General features: G+C 44.5%; 1 protein-coding gene across 7 annotated transcripts in view; it reads left to right on the top strand.

Annotated features, from left to right (window-relative positions):
- The first annotated feature begins 359 nt into the window (after nt 1-359).
- The window catches only part of sdk2b (sidekick cell adhesion molecule 2b), a 327437-nt gene continuing 302703 nt past the window's right edge, over nt 360-25093 (top strand). For 5 of the 7 annotated variants that reach the window (XM_037754748.1, XM_037754745.1, XM_037754751.1 and 2 more), the window contains exon 1: nt 361-1345. In XM_037754748.1, the coding sequence (XP_037610676.1) occupies nt 1207-1345 (139 nt within the window). In that variant the 5' untranslated portion in view covers nt 361-1206. Of the gene's footprint in view, nt 1346-25093 lie in introns of all 7 variants that reach the window. The other 2 variants (XM_037754749.1, XM_037754746.1) reach the window with 2 other exon arrangements.

Below are 25093 nucleotides of genomic sequence, written 5' to 3'. Positions count from 1 at the left end.
TCCTGCAGATGCCATTAGGAGCACCAGATTACCTGTCTCATGCACTACTATCAGGATATACTGACCCTTTTATAAAAATAATAATATTTTTTATTATATTAACTCCATTTTCTACCCACTGCTGCTTTAAAATGCACCCAAAATATAAATCCCTATAATGATGCAATGGGGGATAAAATAAAAAAAGGTCAATAAAACTCAGACACATTGTAAACCCCTGCAGAAATATTACAATGGTGTCTCCTGAGGCACCCTGAGCACCACTCCACTCCACTCCCAACCAAGAAAAACTGGCAGCACAAGCAGAGCACGTGTTCCTTAAATCATTTTAACAAAGGACTATATTCATGCCACCTTCGTGTGGTGTGGAAAGCAACACAATCCCCCCCCCCACCTCCTCCTGGAAGTGTGTGCTCTGCTCTGTTGGAACAGGGGGAGTGCGCTTTTACGCATGACCGCATGGGGGCGACCTGCGCTGCTCTGAGCTGCTGCACAGAACAGGCTGCACATCAGATCCTAATGTTTCCTCATAAAGAACCCGGGACTCGTCCTCCTCCGACGCACACCGGCAGCCGGGCTCTCCTCCTCGGCAGGCTCCGACCATGACAGCCTGAAACCGCCTGGAAGTTGCGTCTCTCCCTCGTTTTCCCTTCCTCCTCTCTGCTGCTGTCCTCATTCTCTGCTCAACTTCTCCTCAGCGCTCCTGTCTGTCCAAACTGAATCTGCCGACCTTGACAGCTCGCTGTGGGGCTGGATTCGAGTAAAAGTCTGTCTGCTGTTTCTTTTTTTTTTGGGAGGGAGAAAAGAACTGTAAGCAGTCGGTGTTGCAGAGGGTGAAAGTTAAGAAAACCAGCATCTCACGGAGACGCGAGAAGAAGAAGAAGAAGTGTGGCTGAGAAAGTGAGATTGTCTTCTTACAGGTGCAGCGAGGAAATGGACTAACCTGGATTCATCTGACTCAGTTGCATCCAAAATACTTCAAAGAAAACCAACTAGCTTCTGCACTCATAAGGAAATATCTGTGGAACTAGAGAGCATTTCATCTCTCCAAAAAAAAAACCCAATAGAGAGTGTTTGAGTGATTTCCTCCAAGAGGCTGCGTCGGGTTTGCGCTCCCCCACATCGGTGCGCTTTGCCCGGCTCCAGTGGCACCGGCAGGTCCCCCCCCCCTCTCTAGACACACAGAGAGGACTTGGACACGGTAGCATGCCTCCTCCAGCTCACCGGGCACTTGTTGTCCAGTCTGGGACGATGATGTTTGAGGACTCCTGGAGGATCAGATCGATGTGGCGCGCCACATGGATTTTATTTTTTTCCTTACTCATCCACTCCACGCAAGCTCAAGGTAAGATGGACCTTCCACACCAGCCATGGTACCGATTAGTCACCACACTGACCCATTAGTGTCTCCACCACCCCCCTCTGCTATGTTGGATGTTGATGTGGTGCCGTTTCTGCTCCAGTGGTGTCTGAGAATCTGTGTTCATTACGCTTTGCCTTTTTTTTACGCGCAGCCTGTAATTTCCTCATTAGGCTACACTTCACTGTGACACAGAGCCTCTTAATTGCAGGCTGCTGGTGACACATATCGGCTGTTACATCCTTCATTTAACATGCCACTGACACTTTTTCCACCCTGAACTTCATCTAAACCTGAACTTTAAAGGTGCAGATATAAATGTACTTTATTATGATTTCCTATCCAGCTGTTGATGATGTTTAGAAGCTGAGTTTGAACCATGTGCAATGAATATGTCATTAGAAGCCCAGCTGTTAAAAACACATGTTAATCTGATTAATAAGCACTAATTAATTAATCAACCCTCTCCCTCTGAAATTAAACTTTGCAGAGCCCTAAATAAACAGATAGGCACTGCATATTGATTAATGCCAGAGTACAGTGGAGCAATAAATGTGGAGAATTAATTGGCTCTCTGAGAATTATGCAGCCTCTTTCCCTCCCCTCCTGAGCAGGAGGGGAGCAAGTGTGGCAGAAACTGGAATCAGTCTCTCTTTTTCAATCAGTCTCTTCTTTTTCAATCAGTCTCTTCTTTTTCATGCCTTAGTTGGGAGTTTGACTCCGATTCTCAGCGCAATAATCCCACAAGATCTCTGTAATATTCCTGTGGAGACCTGGAGTGCGTCTCTGGTGCCCAGCAGAGAGTCTGCTGTAACCTCAGGCCCTCCTTTTTTTTATTTTTACCCAGCTATCACGTCCCTGTAGAGTGTTGGTTCATATGAGATATTTGTTTTTTCTTTCAAAAAATGATGTTATCATTAATTTTGGTTTTTGTACGAGAAGAAAAGCTGCTTTGGGAATCTGTTCTGATAAAAGCACATACTGTAAGTTTCACTATTCACTGAGCATTTGTTCCATATATTAAGATCCGGCAGAGTAAGGGAGGGGGGGGGGGCGTGCTTAGCACCAGGGGTCCTTGAGGGTGCTCCAGGGGGTCCTCAGCAAAGCACATCTTAATTGCCACCTCACTCAATATTTAAGAAAGGGAATGTAAAATAATTGAAGGATGACGGCGTGGATCGAAGGTTGTTCTCTCCTCCCCTGTAATCTTCGAGCCTTTATCACAGGAAGTGCAAAGTGGACTCTTGCATGTCGACAGGAAAAAAGGAAAAAGAAAAGAAGCACTCTTGCTCTTTTGCTTTCCTCTGCTGCACACTCTCCACTGGGATAATTGGGATTCAGGTATTGCAGCCAGTGTAAGGAGGGAGTATTACCTCTCAAGATAGACTCTAAGCCCTCGGTGGCGCTCACTCAATAACACAATGTAGAGAAGATGAAAAAAACAAACAAGGCAGATATCCATCATTCATGAGGGCACATCCTAGTGCCTGACATTTACAGGAGATTGATAAGTCGTGTGTCCTAGGGATTAAGAGTCCTGACATTGTTGCTTCCACTCTCTCTCGAACCATATCTCTCCCCGCTCTCTCTATCTGATCCTGGATGCTTGTTCCCAGTCCTCCCTTGCTCCCTTTTAATGCTTATTTAGCCAAGCAGGTTAAATAAGAACGCATTATTTACAGCGATGGCCTGAGGGTGGGAAGGCCTTGACAGCCAGTCGCTCTCACTCTCTCCGCTCAGTCCGTCCAGTAGTCACCCCTCAGATTCCCAGTCGCTCCCGGGTCAGAAAGTGTAGGATTTAATTGGACTCTAATTGCATCCCGAAACGGACACTCAGACCGTTTCGGAGTGCGGCTCGTTGAAAGTGACCCCGGTGTGGGTCCGCTCTCTTCCCATGCGATGATTAAAGAACATGATGAGGCGAGTAGCACGCCTCTGGACGGACATGTCAGGCCACTGCTTGCCACATTTTAATGACCAGTCTACTGAAACGGCTTTTTAACGACGGGAGAGCGGCCTTCATCGCGCCAAAGTGCTGTGAAATCTCGCTTTAAGGCCTTCGCTCTGCGGCGAGAGATAATCTTCAGTTCTTGTATTTTGTATATTGTCATTCATCATCACTGCGAGCGGCATGAAAAAGAAAAAGTTTCAGTGTTAATACTCTTCAGTACCTGGCTGATGGCTAATTTACACTTGGTCTGTCAGTAGGTTTCTGCATTTCAAACAGAAGGCCCTGTAACACTCCCTATTTTTGGTGGCTGACACGTACAGTAAGCACACTCTTCTTCATATCATGTAAGAAAAACAGGCCATCCTCGCAACTCACCCTGGATATTTTGTTTAAAGTGACAGTTATAGGAGCTGTCTGGTCTGTCCCACTGTTCACTTCCATTCATTTACCGAGGTCATGCCGAGACAATGCTGGGCTCGCCTGCTGCTTTTGTCATTCCTAACACGTCTATTTCGGAGCTCGGCGCAGCGGGGGGAGGACTCTATTGGAATGTCATGTTTGGCACACATACTTCTGCATCACTCAACGTCTGCAGATTACCGACTCCAGCTCGACTTCAGCAGCTTTAGAGGGAGTTGAGGACTTGATTCTGTCAGAGGAGTGGCGCTCAGATTAACGTCCGTGAGGACGGTTGTGACAGAGTGTGGGGGGGCATGCCATAGGAATCTGCTATTTCACGCCAGCGAGGATGCACATGTGCAGAGCGACGGCCTGTTTTTAGCTTACTGTATTGGACCTTGACACGGTAATGGAAGTCAAGGATGTCATCTTCATTTTAAATCTGTTAGAAGATTGGATTGAAATTGTATGGCTGGAATGAAATGCGTGCAGTTTGGGAGCACCTCTTGACTGCTTCAGAGGGAAAGTAAAATTGGATGCGTTCTTATCGCAGGCGACAAAGTAGGGCACATAATCATAGACGTGCAGTGGAAATTTTCAGCGAGCTAGTCGATGGCTTTCAGATGAAAAGGTGGAGGCTGCAGTTGCATGTGGCAATATTAGACTGCTGGGTACTTTCATCTTTTGTTTCTCTGACATGACTCCTCTTCTCCACTCAATGGTCAGACACTTGTGCTGTCAAGACGTCGTGTTTGCGTAGGCGTGTGTTATGTTTGTGTTAGACCCTGAGAAACCAATCTCCAATCCCATGGTGGTATAACAGACAGCAGATGCCTGCAGCACTGTGTTTAGATTATTGATCAAAGCCACCTTTGGTCTTTGATATGAGTCACTCTTTTATTAAGCAGCAGGTACAAGTTCTTTTCATTTGAAACTGATGTGATGGATTTGGCCAAAGCTGAGGTGAGGTAAGCCAACTGATTGAGATGGTAGTGTGAGTGAAACACGGAGACAGTGGGGTTGAGAGAAATGTCTCCAGACTACAAATGCCCTGATTTGTCACTCATCTTAATTGACAGACTGGGGATCTCTGTTTCCTTGTAACAGCTGTGCGCTGTGAAATGATTTGCAAAAAAAGAAACGATGCTTTCCTAGATCCCTGCAGCCAGCACTTTGGGAAAAGGTCAAAACGTATCGCTTTTAGTATTCAGAGCTGGCGAGAAAACTCATGGTCAAAGTCCAGCGATAGATTTCTCTGAGGGACGTCTCCAGTTTCACCGCGCTACGTTCAATAAAACAAAAACTTCCCACCCAAGGTCTCTGGTAGTGGCAAGTCCGAGAGGGAGGCGTGACTGAAAGACCTTTTGTTTTTCCTCTCTAGAAAGCACTTCCAGAGCTCTTGCGAGTGGGGCTGTTTTCATTGATCCTGACCCCAGTTTTCCAATACCAGTCCATCCAAGAGGGTGTTTCAAAGTGGGAGTCTGTCAGTGTTGTTAAATTTCTACACACACTGCGCTCTGAAAAATAAAATTAGAGCGAGAGCTAATGGCTTAGAAGAAATACAGATAAACCCACAATACACATTGTTCAGTATCAGCTTGAGTCAGACGTTAACCTTATGCAAATTATATAAAAGATTTACGGCTGTTCTCGACCAAAGAAATTCTCAGTTGAGTAGCACTCATATGATTTTGTCGCTTAATCAATTAGTTGATTTAATCGACAGATCAGTAAAACTGAGTTTTTCCACAAAGAATCACATAAAAGCACCACTTTAAATCTTGTGTTTACCAGAGGTTTGCTCATACATTTCTTGGAAATAAGTCACTCAGCATGAAGAAAAAGCATAAAAAATGACTTGTCATCTAAATAAATCTTAGTCGATTAGTCAACTAAGCGATCGTTTTGGTCCTAGTCAACTAAGAGGGGGCAGCACTAAAAAGATTGTTGCTTCAATAAGAGTGAACATGTATTAAACCACTGTTTTTCAGAAAGTATAAGAACTGTGACAAGGTCATCATTCGACCCGATATCACGGCAAAGTGTGTAATAGATCCGCCGGTCCACCAGAGGTTTGCGTATCACGTTTTGCCTCGCAGAGACGTAAATATTACACGCCTGTATGAATGTGCAGTACCAGCAGGGGCAACAAAGCCATTCACTTAGGTTCAGGCAAGAAAACCACTTAGTTAGGTTAAGGAAAAAACTTCATGGTTGGGCTTAAAATAAGTATGGAAACAACGCAACCGTCACTACAAAACACATGACAAACGTCACTACTAGATGTTCAGTGACATTATTATTTAGATACACCTGTACATGAACGCACAGATTCCTTATAGATGCCCTTTAACCACAGTGCTACTGTATATCTTCTATTAAGTATGACTGTGGCCAAAGGCGAAGCAGCCTCGGGAAGATTTGAATGAATCTGAAAGACCACATCAGTGAACTTCTCACCTATTAAAACACAACTCATTACTTTTCACACTCCCTCTCCACGGATGTACAGGCCTGCCTCCCAGCACAGTAATATAAATATAGTACTCATAATCGGCATAAACTGTGCTTGCTTGTTATTACTAAATGTAAGTTCTATTAATATTCTGACAGCTGTGTTGAAAGACCCCCTGAAAACCCCCAGAAAAGAACTTAAAGTGTGCACCACTGCGTGTGGATAGCGACGTTGTTTTTTTTATTTGCATAAAAGACTCCTTTGTTCATTATTAATATGAATATATGTGACAAGACGGTGTCATCACTGCATCTTTAGAGCTTCAACCACTTCTGTGGGGGCCTGCTGTGTCCTCATTTCCACTGTGTGAAGACGCCTGTTTTTTTGTACAGCCATTTAAAAGTGTGAGGAAGAAGGGAAGGGTGGGAAGTATAGAGATGTGTCAAGCATCTTTGTCTCGAGCTTTATCAAGGTCTAATCTACGCTGTAATATCCTGCCAAACGGAGTCTGATTTCCCTGCGTTTAACTTGCTGCGTGACATCATCCAAGTCATCTGATTATATTGGATAATCCCCCCATATTTAAGGTACCAAAAAGGCACCTTGTTAGAATGCCTTCTTAGAAAAGCTGCTGTAATCAAAGCTACCTGGTTTGCATTCGCTGCAAATGTAAACAGGCAAACTTCCTTTTAATGACCTCCTCAGTGAGTTGTGAAGGCAGAAGGACTCACGGCTCTGACCCTGGTCCCAGAGCGTGAGAGTAAGGTCGCGTTCAGACGGACACAGCCCTCTCATTTATTTCAGCGAGGCCAGTCTGGTGGTGCCTTTGAAAAAAAAAATGCAGGGTCATCCAGCAAAAATGTTTAACCTGGCTCAACGTCTGCTGTAACTCAATGTGGCATCATCCGGTAAGTCGGCCATTAAAATGCGTGCAAGTGCACATTCTAGGGCTGTCCTCGACCAAAGAAATTCGTAGTCAACTAGCAGTCGTATGACTTTGTAAACTACAGCAATCGATCACTTGATCGTCAGATCTGTAAAAACTGAGTTTCGACTAAGACCAAAACGATTGGCGCCGCCCTAGCACATTCCTGGTGGATTACTTTGTAACGTGAACAATCTATTTCTACTGTTCACCTTGTGATTGTCGTGACAAAAATTCAAATTGTTGCCACCGTGATAACTTTATAGAGTTGTAAAATCCTGTCTTTGAATATTATAAACCGCTGTGCAGTTAATCTGAAAGCTTCACATTAATGGATTTCTGTATGTCATGTCTCACCGGTACATGAAGCATTGCATTGTTTTAACAGCGGGCTGATTTCCATCTGAATGCCCGCTAATGGAGTTCGCTACATATGCTAACACCCTGCCAATGTCTGTCACTGGCAGACTCATTATATTCCTGTAGCGATATGACTCCAGACCTACACACACCAGAAAGTAAAATAACCCGCCTCTATACCACAAACAACATCATGTATCGATACAGACAAGCATAAAAGGCTTAAAATCATCCCTCTAACTCGCCCAAAAGCCACTGTTTTAGGATATGCATGCTTTTTAGGAAGGACTTTGGATTTTGTGCCTCTAAAATTCAAAAATCCCTGAAATACATCAATGCAGCAGGCACAAATAAGGTCAGCCTAATTTGGGTGAGATGACATAAAAAATAGTGCCACCAGGAACGTCTTGCTCCTCCGAGGGTGCTTCTAGGTGACAATGGCGGCGGCATAATCAATGCAGTTTCAGAGCTATCTGTTCAGTGACCGCATTTGCCTCCAAATTCCCTCATCGGCATGCTGGCCACTTTTCATTTTTCCCTCTCATCTCATTGAGTATATTCTAAGAACTTTAATCCGAAAATTTCAGCCAGTCCTGCTCTTTTTAAACGCCAGTTATGTAACCCCCCCACAAAATGACTATTGCATTGAACAGAAAAAGATTTAGAAATTGTACTCTTTCTTCTCTCTTCAAAGCGCCGTGTCGCCTGGACACTTTGACCAGAACAAGAACTGTTGGGCTGAGGCGAAATTGTAATGGCCTTATTCACAAATAGTCTCTTTTACAGCCGCTGCCATCTTGCCGTCTGTCTGGAACATGGCACAAAGGAGTCTGGTCAGTATTCGCCAGGGCAGTTCTATTTGTCTTTGCATGGTTATTAATTTGGGCTCTGTTCACACTACTGGGCAGACTGGGAAAAGAGGCCACGCAAGCCAGCTGGGAATTCTCACCATACACTCAGACGGACATGGGTCAGTGATAAATGACCTGTTGGACGGGAAACAATTTGGACTTGTTGCCAATAAACAGAGGCACTACTTGTTGTCTCCCTTTTGGCTTTAGTAGTGGCAGGCTGATTATCATTGTTCAGCCATATATCCTAATTGGGGCTCTGACTGAATTGGATTATACTGTTAAATTGTCTTTTTTCTTGGACATAGTCTTAAACAGCTCCTTTGATCATTATGCTATGCACTAGGGCAAGCCGGATTACTGGCTGAGGAATTATTGCTCTGTCTGTGGCTTGTGTTTGTCTTACACGGAGGTGGTTTGAAGAATGTATTTGTAGAGGCTGAGCTTGTGCACCTTCATGTACAGGTTGTACCATTTTACCTTTTGTAAAACAGTAAGGAGAACACTGATAGCTTACATGTGTATTGTACTCAGCTTTTCAGCGCTGCAGCGTTGTTCTTTTGAAGCCGCTGCTGTTTCCAATCTTACCATGTGCGAGTCGCGACAATAAAGCTCTGGCCTGAACAAGGTTTTTGCGCCGGGAAACGGATTGAAGGATTTACGGTAGGGCATTCCATCTTGTTTTAATATCGCTGCGGTGAGAGCGTATCCTTTGTTTCCATATCTGCTGAGCCAAGCCAACCCACGGTTCTGCACTCCCAAATTAGCACCTGGAGGCCTTCTGCACTCTTTATACACCACACATCACATTTAGCTGCACACACACAGCGAGCGTAATTTGCTTCTGCACATGTCCTTCAAAGTAGGCCTCCAAAATGACCCCTTAAAAAAAATAATAAGCCAGAGGTACGGATGTGATTATGGACTTGAACTTTTCCCTCGCTCTTTAAGAGGGGCATTATGCATGCAGGGAAAGGCGGGGAGGCAAGGGGGGGGAGCCAGAGTCAAGGCTTGTTTACCAGCATCGTCCCTCATCCGGCTAGATGGAAATGAGTGTGGACCTTTAGAGTGACACTAGCTCCAGGAGGCCCCCAAACCTGACTCACTCATGCGGATCCTTGTGTGTTTATAATAGAAATGTGCTCAGATTGGCTGGGGGCTTGGGAAACCACCTCTGAACCCTGTAATTGCTGTTCCCTGGGGGAGGTGTTTTGTGTGATTGTGTGTGTCTGCGGGTGGACTCTGAATGTGTATGCATATATAAGTGGGAGTGTATGTGCTTGTGGGTGTGCGGCTGGGTACAAGTGGCCAGTCCAAACCCATAGGCCAGTAAACAGTCCTTCAGCTATCATCACGCCCCTGCCACACACTGGGCTCCCCTCGGGCTCTAACAATCTCCCTCCAGCGCTGGATGAACAAAAAAGATGAGGGGAAAAAACGCTCCAACTCTAGTTCATGGAGTTCATGAAGGGGGCATTAAATGAAATGCCCAGAGCCATATATTTTGTGAATGAAAATGGATTTAGCCTAAACTGCTCCTCTTTTCTGCATAGTTTGATACCGCTGGCATGATTCTCTCTTGAAGAAGCCGGATGACAAGCAAATCAATTTAATGGCTCAGATAGGGATGGTAGAGGGCCTGATCGATTCTGACAATCACGCCATCTTTAACAGATATCTCATCAAAGGCCCATTCCCCTTTTTTTTGCCATCCCATTACCCATCTATCCAGCACTTGAATCCACTGCCTATTTACCCATCCCATGCAGGAATAATGGGGCCTTCACCCCCAGTTGGATTAATCAGCCATAACCATATGCTACCGTGTGCAATTACGCTGCAATTTTGACCAAGGGAAACAGCTGTTGCCATTTGAAAGGGTGGAATAAGATTGTAATTGCCTTAACTTTGATTTGTGAGGTGCTTTGATTTGATGAGGGAACACATTTTTATGCTTTACATAATAACAACTCGGAATGAAGAGAACTATTAGAACATGAGACTTTCCCCGCTTCAAGCTTCCGGATGCATCCGGAGGATAAGCTCGCCGTTATGAGGTATTACTCACACATTATAGAAGGAATGAGTATGTTTATTCATTTGGGTTTGAATGGGCTTTCTATTTTCGGAAGGCTGTGTTTTAGATTCAATCGTCTAATGACATTTGAATATATATTTATGCAAAGCAGCGCCTTAACATTTTGATACAGGAGGCTTTCTCTCTAATCCCCTCAGGTAAGGCAGTCACATCAAATGTGATGTCTGCTGAAATCCTTCATGCCGCAGCCTCCTATACCTCTTATCTGCCAGCCTTCTTGTTTACACACTCTTTTTATCAATTGGCTGCATTCAATGACAAAACCTACCTGCTGTCCAAAAGCATAGGGCCTTTGATGCATTCGTGATAGGGATGTCACAGGAACAGATACTTGAGTTCCAAGCCGATGCCAAAAGTCTGAAAATGTGATGGTACTCGTGTCTCTACAGTTCCGCAGGTACCGGTGATAAGGGCTCGAGGCAAACACCATCCTTTCATCCCTGGAACAATGGAAGTTTTCCCTGATAATGCTACATTTTGAACAACAAATCCATGTTGAAATCGACGGGAGGAGAGCCTGTTATCGTTAGCTGTTAGCAGCCAATGGGCAGCACAATCCTGCTTGGCTTACATACACATTGAGTTACATTATGATGCTTTCAAGCTCTATTCAATAAAAAGAGTATTGGGCGAAGGTAAATTATAACGTTATCATGATGTGTTTAAAAAAAAGTGAGAATAGCGGATCATCAGGGATTAATAATTAATTCACAAAAAACAGTATTCAAACAGGAATAAAGAAGTGTATGTTGAAGTACATAGGATTTATTGTTTTGTTTTTGTTTTTTACCGTGGTATCGAATTGGGTATCGAGAATCGTGGAATTTCACTGCTATTGGTATCGACTACTACATTTTTGGTATCTTGATATCCCTAATTCGTGATCATGCACAGGTAACCTAGAAATAAGACTCGCTTTGCACTTGACATAATTTGTCTCACACTATTGTAAATGACTCAATCAATCTCAGATGAGGTACACTGATTATAATGGAAGAACATTCAAGTTGGACAGATCTGAGACTGTCGATGTTCAATGAAAATACGTGAACTACTCCCAAGAAAATCACCGTGTGTGAGTCCATTGCCTCATTCCTTTCCTGCCCTGTTGCACTCCCCTTGAATACTAGTCATCATCACGAAGTGTTCCAACATCAAATCTATCTTGTTTTTTGGCTACAACGAAATCAAACGGCTCAAAATATGGCGAAGACGCGTCTTGAAACCTAGAAAACCCACTATGATAGACATTAGCTCAGATTCTGTGCCATCTCAGATCTCAAAAAATTGTGCAGTCCATTCGTTGGATCCTGTTAAGACGTTGACAAATGGATTTTCTTTCAAATCCCAGCCGATAGAAGATAAACAGCAGATAGATTGAAGATGGCGAGAAAGAAAGGGCAGGGGGATGATAGTTGAAGTGGAAGCACACGGAGCATTAAGTGAAATGCAGTATGACAGTTAAGTTGGAACTTGAGTGTTGGGCATCAGAGTCAGATATGTTGAATACTGTGAGGAGAATTCTGGGTGGATCTCTCAATTTTCCAGCCCCATTTTTGCACCTGTCACTAGACTAGACAGCACATGAGGCTCTGTTTGAATTTTTCATACGACTGGCAATTACTGGCTTTCTTCTCTGGAGCTTTTAAAGAAGGATATGCTAAATGATACATCGCTGTCTCGCTGCAGTTGGTAGATATTCTGTGTTTTTGTGTAATTAGCTAAAGAATGAACTTTGCACTGATTGAGAGCTACAAACGGGAGAATGTCATAATGAGATGTCTTTTTAGTGCATCAACTGCTTGAGGCCAATATTTCCTCCTCTTTTAACAACACAATAAATGACTGCTCCCTGGCGCTGCTTTGAAAACTGTACTCATTGAAATTTCTGAAACATGTTTTTATTTTTCCCTTTTTTTTGTCCCTGTTTGACGCTCAAGGGCCAGTCTCGAGAGATTTGAGGCCTGGTTCCCTCAATGGAATGCGTCTCACATCTCCAAAGAGAGAATGCGCTCTGCTGGTGTTTTGCACATTGATCATGGACGCCTATGATATTGCTTTTGAAGTGTTCCTTTTCACTCATGCCAAACACCATGTAAACACCAAACACTTTTCAAATGAATTTTCTTTTTGTTAGCAGATGTACTTCACAAATGTCTTCTTGAGAGTGGAGAGCGACATGCAGAGAGGGAGCGATGCAGAAAGGAAAGAAAGAAAGTGATGGCTAATCAAAGGCTTCATTTGAAATTCTTGAGTGTCTGACATAGAAATATAATAAGAGTAGAGCGGACATTCAAATCAAAGTAGCAGGATGGTAAGAGCGGCGGCCATCTTTATGTGTACCATTGCCATTGCTACCGTTGTAGAGAGCTAACTTCCGTATAAACCAGTGGGCAACCTCCAGGGTCTGAAAAGTGAAGCCAATGCTGAAGTGCCTTAAACTTGCATTCTTTCTAACAGCCAGCAGGGGGCGACTCCTCTGGTTGCAAAAAGAAGTCTGATTGTATTGAAGTCTATGAGAAAATGAGCCTCCTCATCACTTGATTTATTACCTCAGTAAACATTGTAAACATGAGTTTATGGTCTCAATCGCTAGTTTCAAGTCTTCTTCAATACAGCATGATGTTCATTTAGTAAATTATGGTCCTATTTAGAGTCAAATAGACCATAAAGCAGGGGATGCTTTAGGGCGTGGCTACCTTGTGATTAGCAGGTCGCTTCTACAGCTTTGTCGAGTCTGGGAAAATGTCTTATTCAGCATTTGGTTGTACTTAGCTCCACCCTCTCGTGTCACTTCTGGTTGCAAATAAACCAGATGGCTACGGCCAAAATGCCAAATGCGAGGCTTCAAAATGTCCACAAATCAATCGGTGATGTCAAAGTGACTATGTCCATTTCTTATATACAGTCTATGGTATGAACTTAACTGACTGCCTAAGGTTTTGCAGTTACGACTAAAACGAGCAGTGGAGTAGTAAGTCACATTACGAATCATAGAGAGCCAGAGTAAACAAGTAAAATTGAACAACTTAATGCTTCATCCACACACTCTTGTCACAGCGTAGGAAAGCACTTTGCTATCGCAAGATGAGTGACAACTTTGTTCGGCTCATTTTCTGCAACCAGTGCAAACTAACAACAATCATCATTGTCTTTTGTACTAGTCAAATGACCACGGCTTCCTTAGCCGGCTGCATCGCCACATCCAGCTCCCCTATTGGTACCTGCCTAGACCCCCAGCATAGGATATCACCAGCTAATTGCAATTCTTACCTTATCTGTGACTCTGAGAGGTGTAAGAACATTGCCCACTTTTTCCAGAAGGGCATACTTTCACAGCTCTTCTTCACACCTTACACTCGAGCAATGTAGATTTGTTAGATTAACATCTCGATTATCATTTGCTTGGATGCACTTCACACATGACCAAGTCACTTAACACTCTCAGCAGTCTACTTAACGGGGATGACCTGACGATAATGGAAGGTGACAGAGTGAGATGGATGTTTGGACGCGGGGCTCTGACCCGCAGCGTTACTTGAGCTTGACCTCAACTCAAGCACACTAATAGGTAGCCTGGCGCACGTTCGTGGGCGCAACGCCCGCTAACACAAACACGTACACCTTCACATTTCTGTCCCCCCTATGTGTATTAGTCACACAAAGATAGTCGCTCTCTCAGAGCTGAGCAGAACAGGCGGGAAGTGCTCCATCCATCTTGATTTGTCAATAGTTACAATTTTAATTACACCTGAGTGCTGTCAGCCTGCCAAGCTGGGCGGGGAGTATTGATTCGCTCCAGCTAATTGATTAATTGCTGCGTTCAAGGGGGCATTTTTTTCCCTGCACCCCCCCATCTCTTATTTTGCCATGCCCTTCATTTTCTCTTTCTGTATATTGTGTTTACTGAGTGTTAAAGTTTCACCTGCAGGCACAGTAGTGTCTTGTGGAATAAGTGGAGGGCTTGTAAAGAAGACCCGCCATATTTTACTCAAGTAAAGGAGTGGCATATTAAGGAGAAGGGGGCCCTTTGTTACTGTAAAGCAATCGGTAACGGCTGGGTACAGGGCGAGGGACGCCGTACATCACTGCAGCAGTTATGTGACAGTTAAAGGGGGCCGAGAGATTTGGAGGCACAGCTGCAAGAGACCTTTTACTCAAAACTGTAGCTTAAATTTGTGCGGCTGTTTTTCAAACGGCTCAACTGTCTGTCGGAATGGGCTCCTACCTTTTTTAATGCCATTTTAGAAGACGCTATACACCTGCGACCAAAGACGTGTGGACAGCCTAGTGGATTGGCCAGCACCACCACCGCCGTCTCTAAATCTTCCTTCCTTCCTGGCAGTAGTCTTAAAGCCTCTCATAAAATGATAGAACTGTGGAGCTGCTGTGTAACACAGCCAACCAGACCGCTTACCTCCCCAGCTCCAGTCTGCAGGAAATGAGCCCACTTAAAAGGCTAATTTTGCAATTGTCTGTCATTGAATCCTCCGAGAATTGGTAGGATTTTATAAAACTCTAAAACTCCAAAACACGATTGTAGTGGTTTGATGTTGTTTACCACCGTAGAGGAGTAGAATTCAGTTTCGACAAGGGTTATTATAGTAAACGGAAACTGAAACTAAAATGAAAACAAGCAGTGAAAAATATTTTTTTGTGAACTGAAACTAAATTAAAAAACTATATTCTTTAAATAAAACTAAATGATATTGCCTGGTTATAATATATCACTACGGAAAAAAAGGAGACTACTCTCTTGATGTTGAACTGCAGAAATTGATTGATTGATTTGACCTTCAAGGAGACACTTGAGTAACGCGAAGATTAAACATTATGACCACACAGTTCCCTAACCATTTATTTTGTATGTATATGACGCTACATACTTCTGAGACATTATACCTGGACCTAACAAAAATAAACTAAAGCTATTTTAACTAGGGCTGTCAACGTTAACGCAATAATAACGCGTTAACGCAAAACTGTTTTAACGCCACTAATTTCTTTAACGCATTAATGCAAACGATCTTTCGGAGGTTGTAGCGGGCTCGGTTTTAGAGCTAAGGTGAAAATACTGACATCATATGAAACTATAAAACCTAAGGAATCCATTGCTATCGATCATGCTAAATAACGCTCCAAACGTACGGTAAATTTTGGTGAGGAAAAACTGGAATGGCCCTTTTCAAAGGGGTCCCTTGACCTCTGACCTCAAGATATGTGAATGAAAATGGGTTCTATGGGTACCCACGAGTCTCCCCTTTACAGACATGCCCACTTTATGATAATCACATGCAGTTTGGGGAAGTCATAGTCAAGTCTAGTCAAGACAGATGTTGTTGCCTGTTGGGCTTGAGTTTGTCATGTTATGATTTGAGCATATTTTTTAAATGCATAAAGCAAGCATATCTGCCCTTTAAGGTACATTTTGAACAGATAATCATTTTTTGATTAATTTGCGATTAAGCGTGATTAAATATATCGATTGACAGCCTTAATTGTTACTAAAACTAGCAAACGCACTCTGAAAACTGACTAAAACTAAACTAAAATTAAATTAAAAAGTCAAAACTAAAATAAAAGAAGACCTTGGTTTTGATGCACTCTTTTTTAGATGCCTTACATTTTTTATATGTCAAGATCTTTGTCAAATATTTGATGTTATTGGTGAAATAAGCTCTACTGGTTCACTCCAGTAACTTCAGTGCCTGACGACTATGGTAAATTCCAGCTGGGTCTTTTTAAATATTTATACTCCGTGTGTGGGCTATGTTTAAATGAATGACTTAATGAGTGTTTTGACAGCGTTTGTTTCTTGTGGCCGGTGGTGGCAGTGGTGGCGGTGTTGGTGGGGGGGCTATAGCAGACATGATGACTAATGGAACGGAGGTGAGCAGGAACTAACAGCCGGTCTTCCAAACATGCGTCACCCTGAGTTTATATCGTGTGACACATCACAAAGATTAAAGGCGAAGTCACAACCAAAATATTACAACCGCACTAAATGTGGCTTCGTTTCTTCACCCTGAAGGTGAATTCATTCATTAAAAGATGTGAGTCCTGACCAAAACATAGTAGTTTAACACGGATTAGTTGACCCACCTAATAGTTTCCGCTTTGGATTGTTTCGAGCTGCTTTTTTTTCCCCCTAGAGATTCAGATTTTCTCTCTGCCAGAAATCCCAGCATGCATAGCTGAAAGAGAATCTCTGAGAAGGAGTGTGTTGAATCTCTGAAACAAGCGTGTTGATTCTCTGCATGACATGCTTCTAAAAAATGTTGTTACGTCGCACGCATCCCCCTACTGCTGCAGGCATTACGAATACAAAAGCTTTCACTACCGACATTCACATTTTAGATGTAAACCGTCAAATCCTATTTTTAACCTTTCAAACAATAGTTTTGCGGTCACACAGGGAGCACTTGTGATCATTGACGTTTATAGCAGAAGGTGTGTGACGGTAGTGGGGAGTGATTAACTCTGGGCAAGTCACAGGGGGCTCTATACATACTGCATAAAGCATGGGTGACACTTACGGCATTAATGGAGGCAATTTCTGAGAAGTGACAGGAAGAACGTCAATGGTACGAAATGGGTGAAGTGCGCTCGCTCGTGTGTTTCGCTCGGTGGTAAGCAGAATACAGAGAGGCCTTGAAGAGTTGCTTTTCACTGTGGCTGCAACACTGAAGAAAAGGTTTCCTATGATGGCCAATTACTTCCTCTTTCATTCCTTCTGGAAGCTGCAGAATACAACACAACCTACGCACAGGTTCGCCAGCCCTCAGCCCCTCACGGTTCTGACTCGCACAAACATACACCTCTGCATGAAAAATGGCATTTTACGCCGTGAGGCTTATTCTTGTAAACACTATCTGAATAAACAAATAAAGAGACACACACCAAGGCAGAGTGCTGCACGCTTAAGACCCCCCTCACGCATGTAGACACACACACACACACACACACCTCCATGGAAATGAGCACAGACAAGCAGCACTGTTTCATTCCCCATCTGTTTCTTTCTTCTCCTGTGGGATCCAGGAAACGATTGTATGAGGGTGTAGCGGTCTTTACAGACCACGGAAAAAAAAGGGAACACACTTACGGGGGCAGAGAAAACTGAGAAGCACAGAAAAATGTGTTTCTTTGAGTTGTCGGTGTGTAACTCCAGCTGCCTGGTGTGAAACTTTTTGCATTTGATTGTTTTTTTTTCTGTAAGCTTTAAATGAACACTGACATTTTGGGGAATATATTTTTTTTTTTTGCCATTTTACCCACAGACAGATGAGAAGATTGATATCTAGCACAGAGGGTTGGGTTTGTTACATAAATGTCCTACATAGAAAAGGTGCTGTCTTCTGAAATATCTCTGATATGTTTTATATATTTATTGGAATTGAATAATTTAGAAACTCCTTCACAGAAAAGAAGACAAAACTGTCAGGTAAAATATTTCCATTAAATGTATGAGAAAGTATGAGATTTTAAGGGGACCTTGAATGAGTCATATTGTAATTTAAAGCATATTAAAATGTTCCTATTCCCAATTCAATACACTTACAATACACACAATATGCTCCTACAGCCTTGTTCGTGTAAAGTCAGTCTCTAAACGCTTTGCTCAACTTCATTCCTAAAACTGGGTTTAAACAATTACAGAGTAAAATAAACCTGCATAGCAGAACCAATCCAAAGTCTTGAGAGCGGTCCTTCATATCGAGGCGATGACATGCAGAAGTCGTGTGCTTGTAAACACTGTCAAAGCAGAGACGAATGCACAGAACTGTTGTGGCTACAGCTGCTCTGCTAAAGTGCTAACAGACGCACTCAGGCGGTTCACTCGCTGTTCAAAGTTTAGAAAATAATGATAATCTTGGAGCTCTCTTCCCGTCAGTAAACAGCTCCAGAATGTGAAGGTCGCGGGTTTTTATTCCTCCAGAATCTCATTGATTTATTTTAGCGTTATCCCCACGTGGCACCCCCGTATGTCCTCACGCATGTGGATAAACGCTTGTGATTGGCCTGTCCGAATCTAGAACAAGGTTTGTTAGCGGCAGTTCTAGCAGCAACTTTGCAGTTAGAAATCCTCAGACATTCGGTAGGTGGAGATCTCTGATTGGTTGGTATCGCGCAAGACTAGTTCTTGGCAAAAAAGTCACACCCAAAGCATGGTAAACGAGACCGGGTTCTGTGTTTCAAGATGAGTCGGGTGGCTTGCAGACATCGCAGCAGGCCGCACACTGAGGACAGTCCGCCCCGGTTGACGGTTGCGCCGGGAGCAGGGGCCCCGTTCCTCCTCCCACAGGGAGAGAAGGCCAAATACTTTTGCCAAGTACATACATGGAATTTGACACTGGTTTTATGCAGCGCATAAAGCTCATGACCAGAGCAGCGAGCAACCTTCACCCCGGGCCTTTCCAAGCCAACCTAGAACCGGTGCATGTGACCAACCTAGACTGTAGGTAGGATAATTAATGGGAAAAAATGACAATCGTGCAAGTTTTCCTTTTCCTCTTTTGTATCAAGCAGCAAAAAAGTTGTAGCATGACGTTATTGAGTTAATTTGCCGACCGTCGTGCATGCGCACATCATAATGTCGATGCTAAAATGATATATATCTTGCAGCCCTAATTAAGATTCAAACAATAATTTGTTGAATAACACTATATGAGAGCATTTATCATTTTAGCTCACGTAAAACAGAATTCAATCTAAATACTGTAACTGTCATTTGTGTCATCCGCTTCTTTGTCTCTCGCTGCCTGCACTCATCTCCATCTCACCCCAAAGTGGCTGTTCTGCAACCAAGACACACTGTCAGACAGTGATTGGACGAGACGCAGCGGCAAGTCGACCGCTCACTTGCTCACTCGCATCCACAAACAATAAAACTCTATCAACTTCTCAAAGCGTGCCTCACAGCGTGGCGTGACTCCGGCGCACGAGTCTCACGCTGTCTCTCAGCTGGTGTTGCTTGAGAAATATCTCTAATGCCTGAGCTAATTATTCCTTCAAACCGTGTCATATTCTCTGTGGTTATACGTGTCGAGACACAAGATAGAGCATGTAAATAAAACCGCTTTGGAGGAATACGCTCTGTTGCTTTTTTGTGACAGAGCTAGGCTAACGGTTGCCTCTGCTTGCAGTCTTTGTGCTAAGCTACCCTAAACATGTCCCTGACCTGCATCTTTCTCTATCTTAAAAAAGAACTGGTGGTCCTTTAAGATTATTTTGCTGGAGGATTACCCGCTGTACTGAAGAAGCTGTCTGTATTTTCCAAGCACAAATATTCCTTATCTGCTCTGTTTCAAACATTGCTGCCGGTGACCTTTGGTCCTACAGCCAAAGCAGATTATACCGTCTTGTTGCAGAATACTACGCATAAACCTTAAAAGTGAATATTTCCTGCTGAGGAATGATTCAGTTTCCTCGTTGTGCATTCAGCGGGCCGTGCACGGATTTAGACTGCACTGTCCTCGTCGGATCTTTCCTCGCAACTGTCATTCCTTAGCCTGTGCAGCTGCTGCTTTGCCCCTCAGGTGCAAACACACACACACGCTCAGGCCTTGATCTTTTGACCCATCAGATCCCCAAAAATAGATGTGTACCCACGATCCTTCATGACCGGAGAAGTCAGACGTGCTTGCCAAGCCGGAAGACACCGTCGTGTCAAAGGATACGGTGGTTCACAGCGATGATGTACCGACTGACAAACACAATGAAGCTGTTTGATGTCGTACTAACTGAGCCCTTATGGGACTCCTCCGTTTCGCACCGTTCTCCCCTAGACTGACTGACGTTTTTTCCCTCCGTTATCACTGGGAGAGGACGCTTTGAAATTAGATTGACAGCCGTGATCAGAAACTATCTCTCTCAGTCTGTTCTGGGAGGAGGAAGTACAGGGGAGGTCAATGCTGGCAGCTAGCAGCTGGACTGACAGACCAGACGGACATGCTGTATTTGTCTCTGCGAGACAATCTGTCGGACTGTGGAGGCGTCTCCGGCCAAATCCTGCCCTGTTGTTCAGCCAGGGCTTGAGGGGCAGCTGTGAGATCGGTGGGCTGTCAACTGCCCACAGCCTCCTCCGTAGGTACAGCCAGGCGAGAGGAGCCAGTTTGATTTTTTTTTTTGCCTGAAGGCATCGCTCTCTCTCATCCCTCTTTCTCTTGTTTTTTAATGGAGGTTGGCAGTTCTTCCTCTCTCGCTCTTTCTCTCCGTCCTCCTTGTTCTCTTTCTGCTCTGCTCGCCTTGTTTCTTTTGCAACAAGCTTTGAGGGATGAGGAGGGAAAGAGGGGAAGATCAAAGGGAGCCCGCACACTCTGCCCTCCAATATCATTAGGCTATCTCTGATGGCATTATTATAGCTTCTGCCATGCGCGCGTGTGTGTGTTGTTTTATCCTGGCTTGAGTGATTGTGAGTCTTTGTGTGTGTGTGTGTTTGCACACGTGTACGTGCCTCGCCTCCGTTTGGCACGGGGCCCGGTGCTGCCGTTGGGCCGCCCTGCCATCAGCCCTTCCATATTGAGCAAGACGTCCACGCTCCCCTCCAGCGCGGTGCACGAGGGAGCTGCCCTCTGTTTGATGTCACTTCTGTTTTGCTCTGATCTTCCTCCACCAAAGCCTCGCAGTGGCGCAGTCATACGCGGCAGCTGAGATAATGGAGGAGCGCTACGACGGAAAAACATCTGGAGCACGCAGGAGCAAAGGTCTCCGAATCAAAGCTCACCTCGGCTGCCTTTTCTGCACCCCTTGAAGGATAAGCACCGTGCTAATTTATCATTTAATTATCATCAACAGTTCTTATTAAAAGATCCAAACCAACAATGAATGCACCACATACAGTAACTCCATTGTTATCTAGAACCTATTAAAAGATAATAGTTTATTTCTCTTAACTCATCAAACTGTGGACATACTCTGAGATTGAAAATCTTGAGATGGGATCACATCAGCCACGACGCCAAATCTGGCCAGTGGCATAAAGTGGGGCGTTCAATGGCCTCTTCCCCCAGTTCCTACCCTCCCTACTTCCGGTACCCTTGCTTGGACCACACAAGCCCCCAGGAAGAGCGCCGGTCGTTGATCCCAATTTTCGTATTGGCCAAACGGCGGTACTACAACTTCTATGTCCGTCACGTGATGCCACTGGGCCCATAGACTTACATTGGGAAAGAGACGTCTGTAACTCAGCGGTACGAGCACTCTAATAGCCCTTATTTCATATATTAGGTCCTAAAAGTTGTAAGACGCACTAATAGCCAAATCCAGAGTTATTTCCCTTCCTCGGTTCATGTGACCGAGACGACAGCGCAAGCCGTGACGACGGCGTAACGTTGGGACCCCGTGACCGAGTCATGTGACCCGAGCGGACGCTACTGCGCATGTCCGATAGTTACAATGGATGCGGAAGATCGCCGGGAGATCCGGGTACTTTTCCAGACGGAAGTCGAGCCATGTTGGCGTCATGCGCCACTGAGCAACTTTCATGGGAGTGAAGGGAGCCCCGCCTCCAACGCTGTATCCAGTTCTCTTAATGCATCCATAGGACCACATCCGTCTTCCAACGCCTTCATTTAGATCTTTGTGAGGGAGGAGGAAATATAAACGGACCGAAATATAAACACCTGGCAAAGTACTCAAAACCACCTCTGTGGTAGTTCCTGTAACAGTAGGCGTCTCCAGGACCACATTTTGCCATGATGACACACACATAGACTCACAAGGTGAAAACAACACCAGCGTCACTGTCGCCGCTGGTAATGAAATAATGCCAGTGTTATCCTTTAACAGTGAATAAATTCAGGAGGTTGTAGCTCACCGGAACCATCTGTTTGCACGCCCATACATGTTTTTGTGAACGGCTTACTATACATACATATACATACTGTATCATTTTTGAATGGCCAAATCTGGCAGATGTCTTCCCTTTCTTTTTTTTTTAATAGAATATGTATGGTTGATATATGTTGAGTTCTGTTCCTTTTGTCCCTTTTGCATAATGTATCATAGCAACCCATCTGCAATATTTCACATTTTCTTTGCCGTTATAGAATCCCATTCTCTTCTTTCGGTCACGATCAGATGAATGCATTTGAAATGGCCTGCTGCTGGAGATGTCATTTTGATATGAATGCAGGTGAAATGTATGAATTAAAATGAAAGCGCACTGTGGGCCAGCGTTCTCAGGTGATTTGTCCAAGTGAACATCATGGGCGTATATGCGTGACTGTAATGCTTGCAGAACTTGTCATGGCACGGACCCACTTTCCACCGCTGATCCCGTCTTTGTGGATGCTGAGTCCTCGCTTCCGCCCACACACCTCCAGAATGTGTTGCTGTTTGGTGGCGCAGGAAGAGTTGGGAGATGGAGTAGAAGCTGTATAAGGCGATGGGGCTGTTAATTCACACCTGAATGTTGCTACGAGAGGTCCAATTTGCCAGAAACTGAAAGTGCCCGCTGTTACCTTTCAATTCTTCATACTTGAATCGTCTGTTCTGTTGCTCGTCAGGTCCGCAGTGGGCCTCGTCTGGGAGAAGACTCGTGTGAGTTGTGTGCAACTGTTCCCCGTGTTTATGTGTGCTCGCGTGTCTGCAATGCACAGTTGCCGCAACCCTGCAAGTGCCACATAGCTGGACCGTGTGAGAAGGGGCGAGCAAGCATGCAAGATGGAGGGATTGAAAGATTGAGAGAGACATGAGGAAGAGGGAGGGTGGGGGGGGGGCAGGGAGATGGAGCCTGCACAGCTACTGAATCCATAAAGGATGAAAAGGGCCTTGGCAGGAGTCTTAAGGGGCTAATAAAATAAAGTTCTCTCAGATTAGTTAGCTAATAGAGCTGTAACACAGTGTTGCGTCTTAATGCTGAGGGGAACACGGCCTCCTGTGTGCTGGCTGTGATGTGGGGGGAGTGATGAGGCGGGAGAGGGAAGGCGTGGTGGTGGTGGTGGTGGGGGTGTGGGGGGGTTAGGCACTAACGGAGCACCTGCTGTGAAGGAGCCCTCCGGGTCTGGTTATTCAGTCAGGGGTGAGCAAGGAGACAAGGCGAGGAGAGGGAGCCTACCTGGCATGAAATTACTCCCCCAACAGCTTTAGTACTTACTGTATGAGATCAATGCACGGACTATAGTAGCTACAGCACATGTGTTTCTGTAAGCTCAAGGAAATTAGTGTTTTCTGTAAGGCATCCGATTCTGCTCTACTGTTGGGGCTCATATTGCCTGGCTGGCAATAAAGACTATAAAGACTATTATGTGCAACATCAACGTCTACACTATAAACCGTATATAAGAAGTGGTGCCTTCAAATGGGGTCGTGTTTACCGTGTTCTCGAGAAGAGTCCATATGAGCGCCCCCCTTTTGTGGTATTCACGACCTCGTAAGTAGAAAGTTTCCGAAAGCTCAGAGTTCACGAGTTGTGACGTGTTTGTTGACGTTGTCAGAAATGGCAGCCCACTGCGATTGACTCGCTTTTGGAGCCAGCCTCAAGTGGCCATTTGGGGAACTGCAGATTTCCACGTTGGCTTCATTTCTCAGCACCAGAGAGGTTGTTCATTGAAGTAAATGTTTGTTTTGCTTGTCTGTTGCTATTAAAATGAACTTGTTAGTGTGAGATAACCAAAGCCAGCAAGGCTGTAAAGTCATCAGCAGGAAACCAAACACACAGGAGGGCAGGAAATAGAGGAGATTGTATAAAGGACGACTGTATCTGAGCCAACAGCAAACTGAACACATCAGTTGACCTTAAAAGATTAAAGGCACTCCAGACAGAACAACCAGGAGCAGCTTTCTCTGCGGCAAAACTAAAGTGAAAATTGACACCGTTATTATTGACTCCACGGTCTCTTTTTATGGTGTTGCAACCTATCTTGCAGTTCAACTTATACCCACAAATGGCCAGAGTTCCTCTTTCTGTATATATACACAGAATCTGTACTGCCTCTCCTTAGACGTTTCCTCTGCGAGGCAGCAGTGACCATGGCGCCTCATCCTCTATTTTCCTCCGCCTCGGTGCTTAGCGAGGCATTGTGATGAGCGCAGGCTGTAAACAGAGTGAGAACAGGGAGTTGTGCTAGAATGCATCCGCATACAAGCCAAGTCAAGACGAACAGTACGTACAGTATGTGGATCTGTTAAAACGGGGCACCTGTTTTGTAGATCGAAATGAATGGTGTATTATACAATATTCCCGTGCACGCTCAAGGTGTACATGCGTTGAGGAAGAGGATTGCAGCTTTTTGTGGCGGGTGATGTCCTCAGACGCTAAGAGTAACTGTAGGAGAGAGAAATAGCAGTTTAAGGTGGCCTTGCTCTTGAGATGAGAGAAAAAAAGAGAGGAGGCGGAGAGAGAAAAACACTGAGGAGTATGAAGTTCTCTCCAGGGACAGAAGTGGGGAGAAAGAAAGTGTAGAGATGAGCGAAGAGCGGGAAGTATACCTTGTCTCTAATAACAGAGTGCAAGTGGCTCCCTCAGTGCTGTCATTATCACGGGAATATTTAATGAGAGGCCTCTCAGAGTGGAGACTGATTGAGTGTGTCATCTTCATTCTCCTCTCACCCCCTGCCTTACAGCTCCCTGCCCCCGTAGTCTGATCCCACTCTTTTCTTTCTCACATCTCCAGATCTCCACTCTGAGAAGCCCTCATTGCTCTGTGATGTCTTGCTAATGATTGTGTTCTTTTTTTTTTCTCAGCTTGT

The sequence above is a fragment of the Sebastes umbrosus genome, chromosome 20 (assembly GCF_015220745.1).
Source record: "Sebastes umbrosus isolate fSebUmb1 chromosome 20, fSebUmb1.pri, whole genome shotgun sequence".
Classification (NCBI taxonomy): Eukaryota; Metazoa; Chordata; class Actinopteri; order Perciformes; family Sebastidae; genus Sebastes; species Sebastes umbrosus.
The sequence above is the reverse complement of the archived record's forward strand: the minus strand, read 5'-3'. Positions and strand labels throughout refer to the sequence as shown.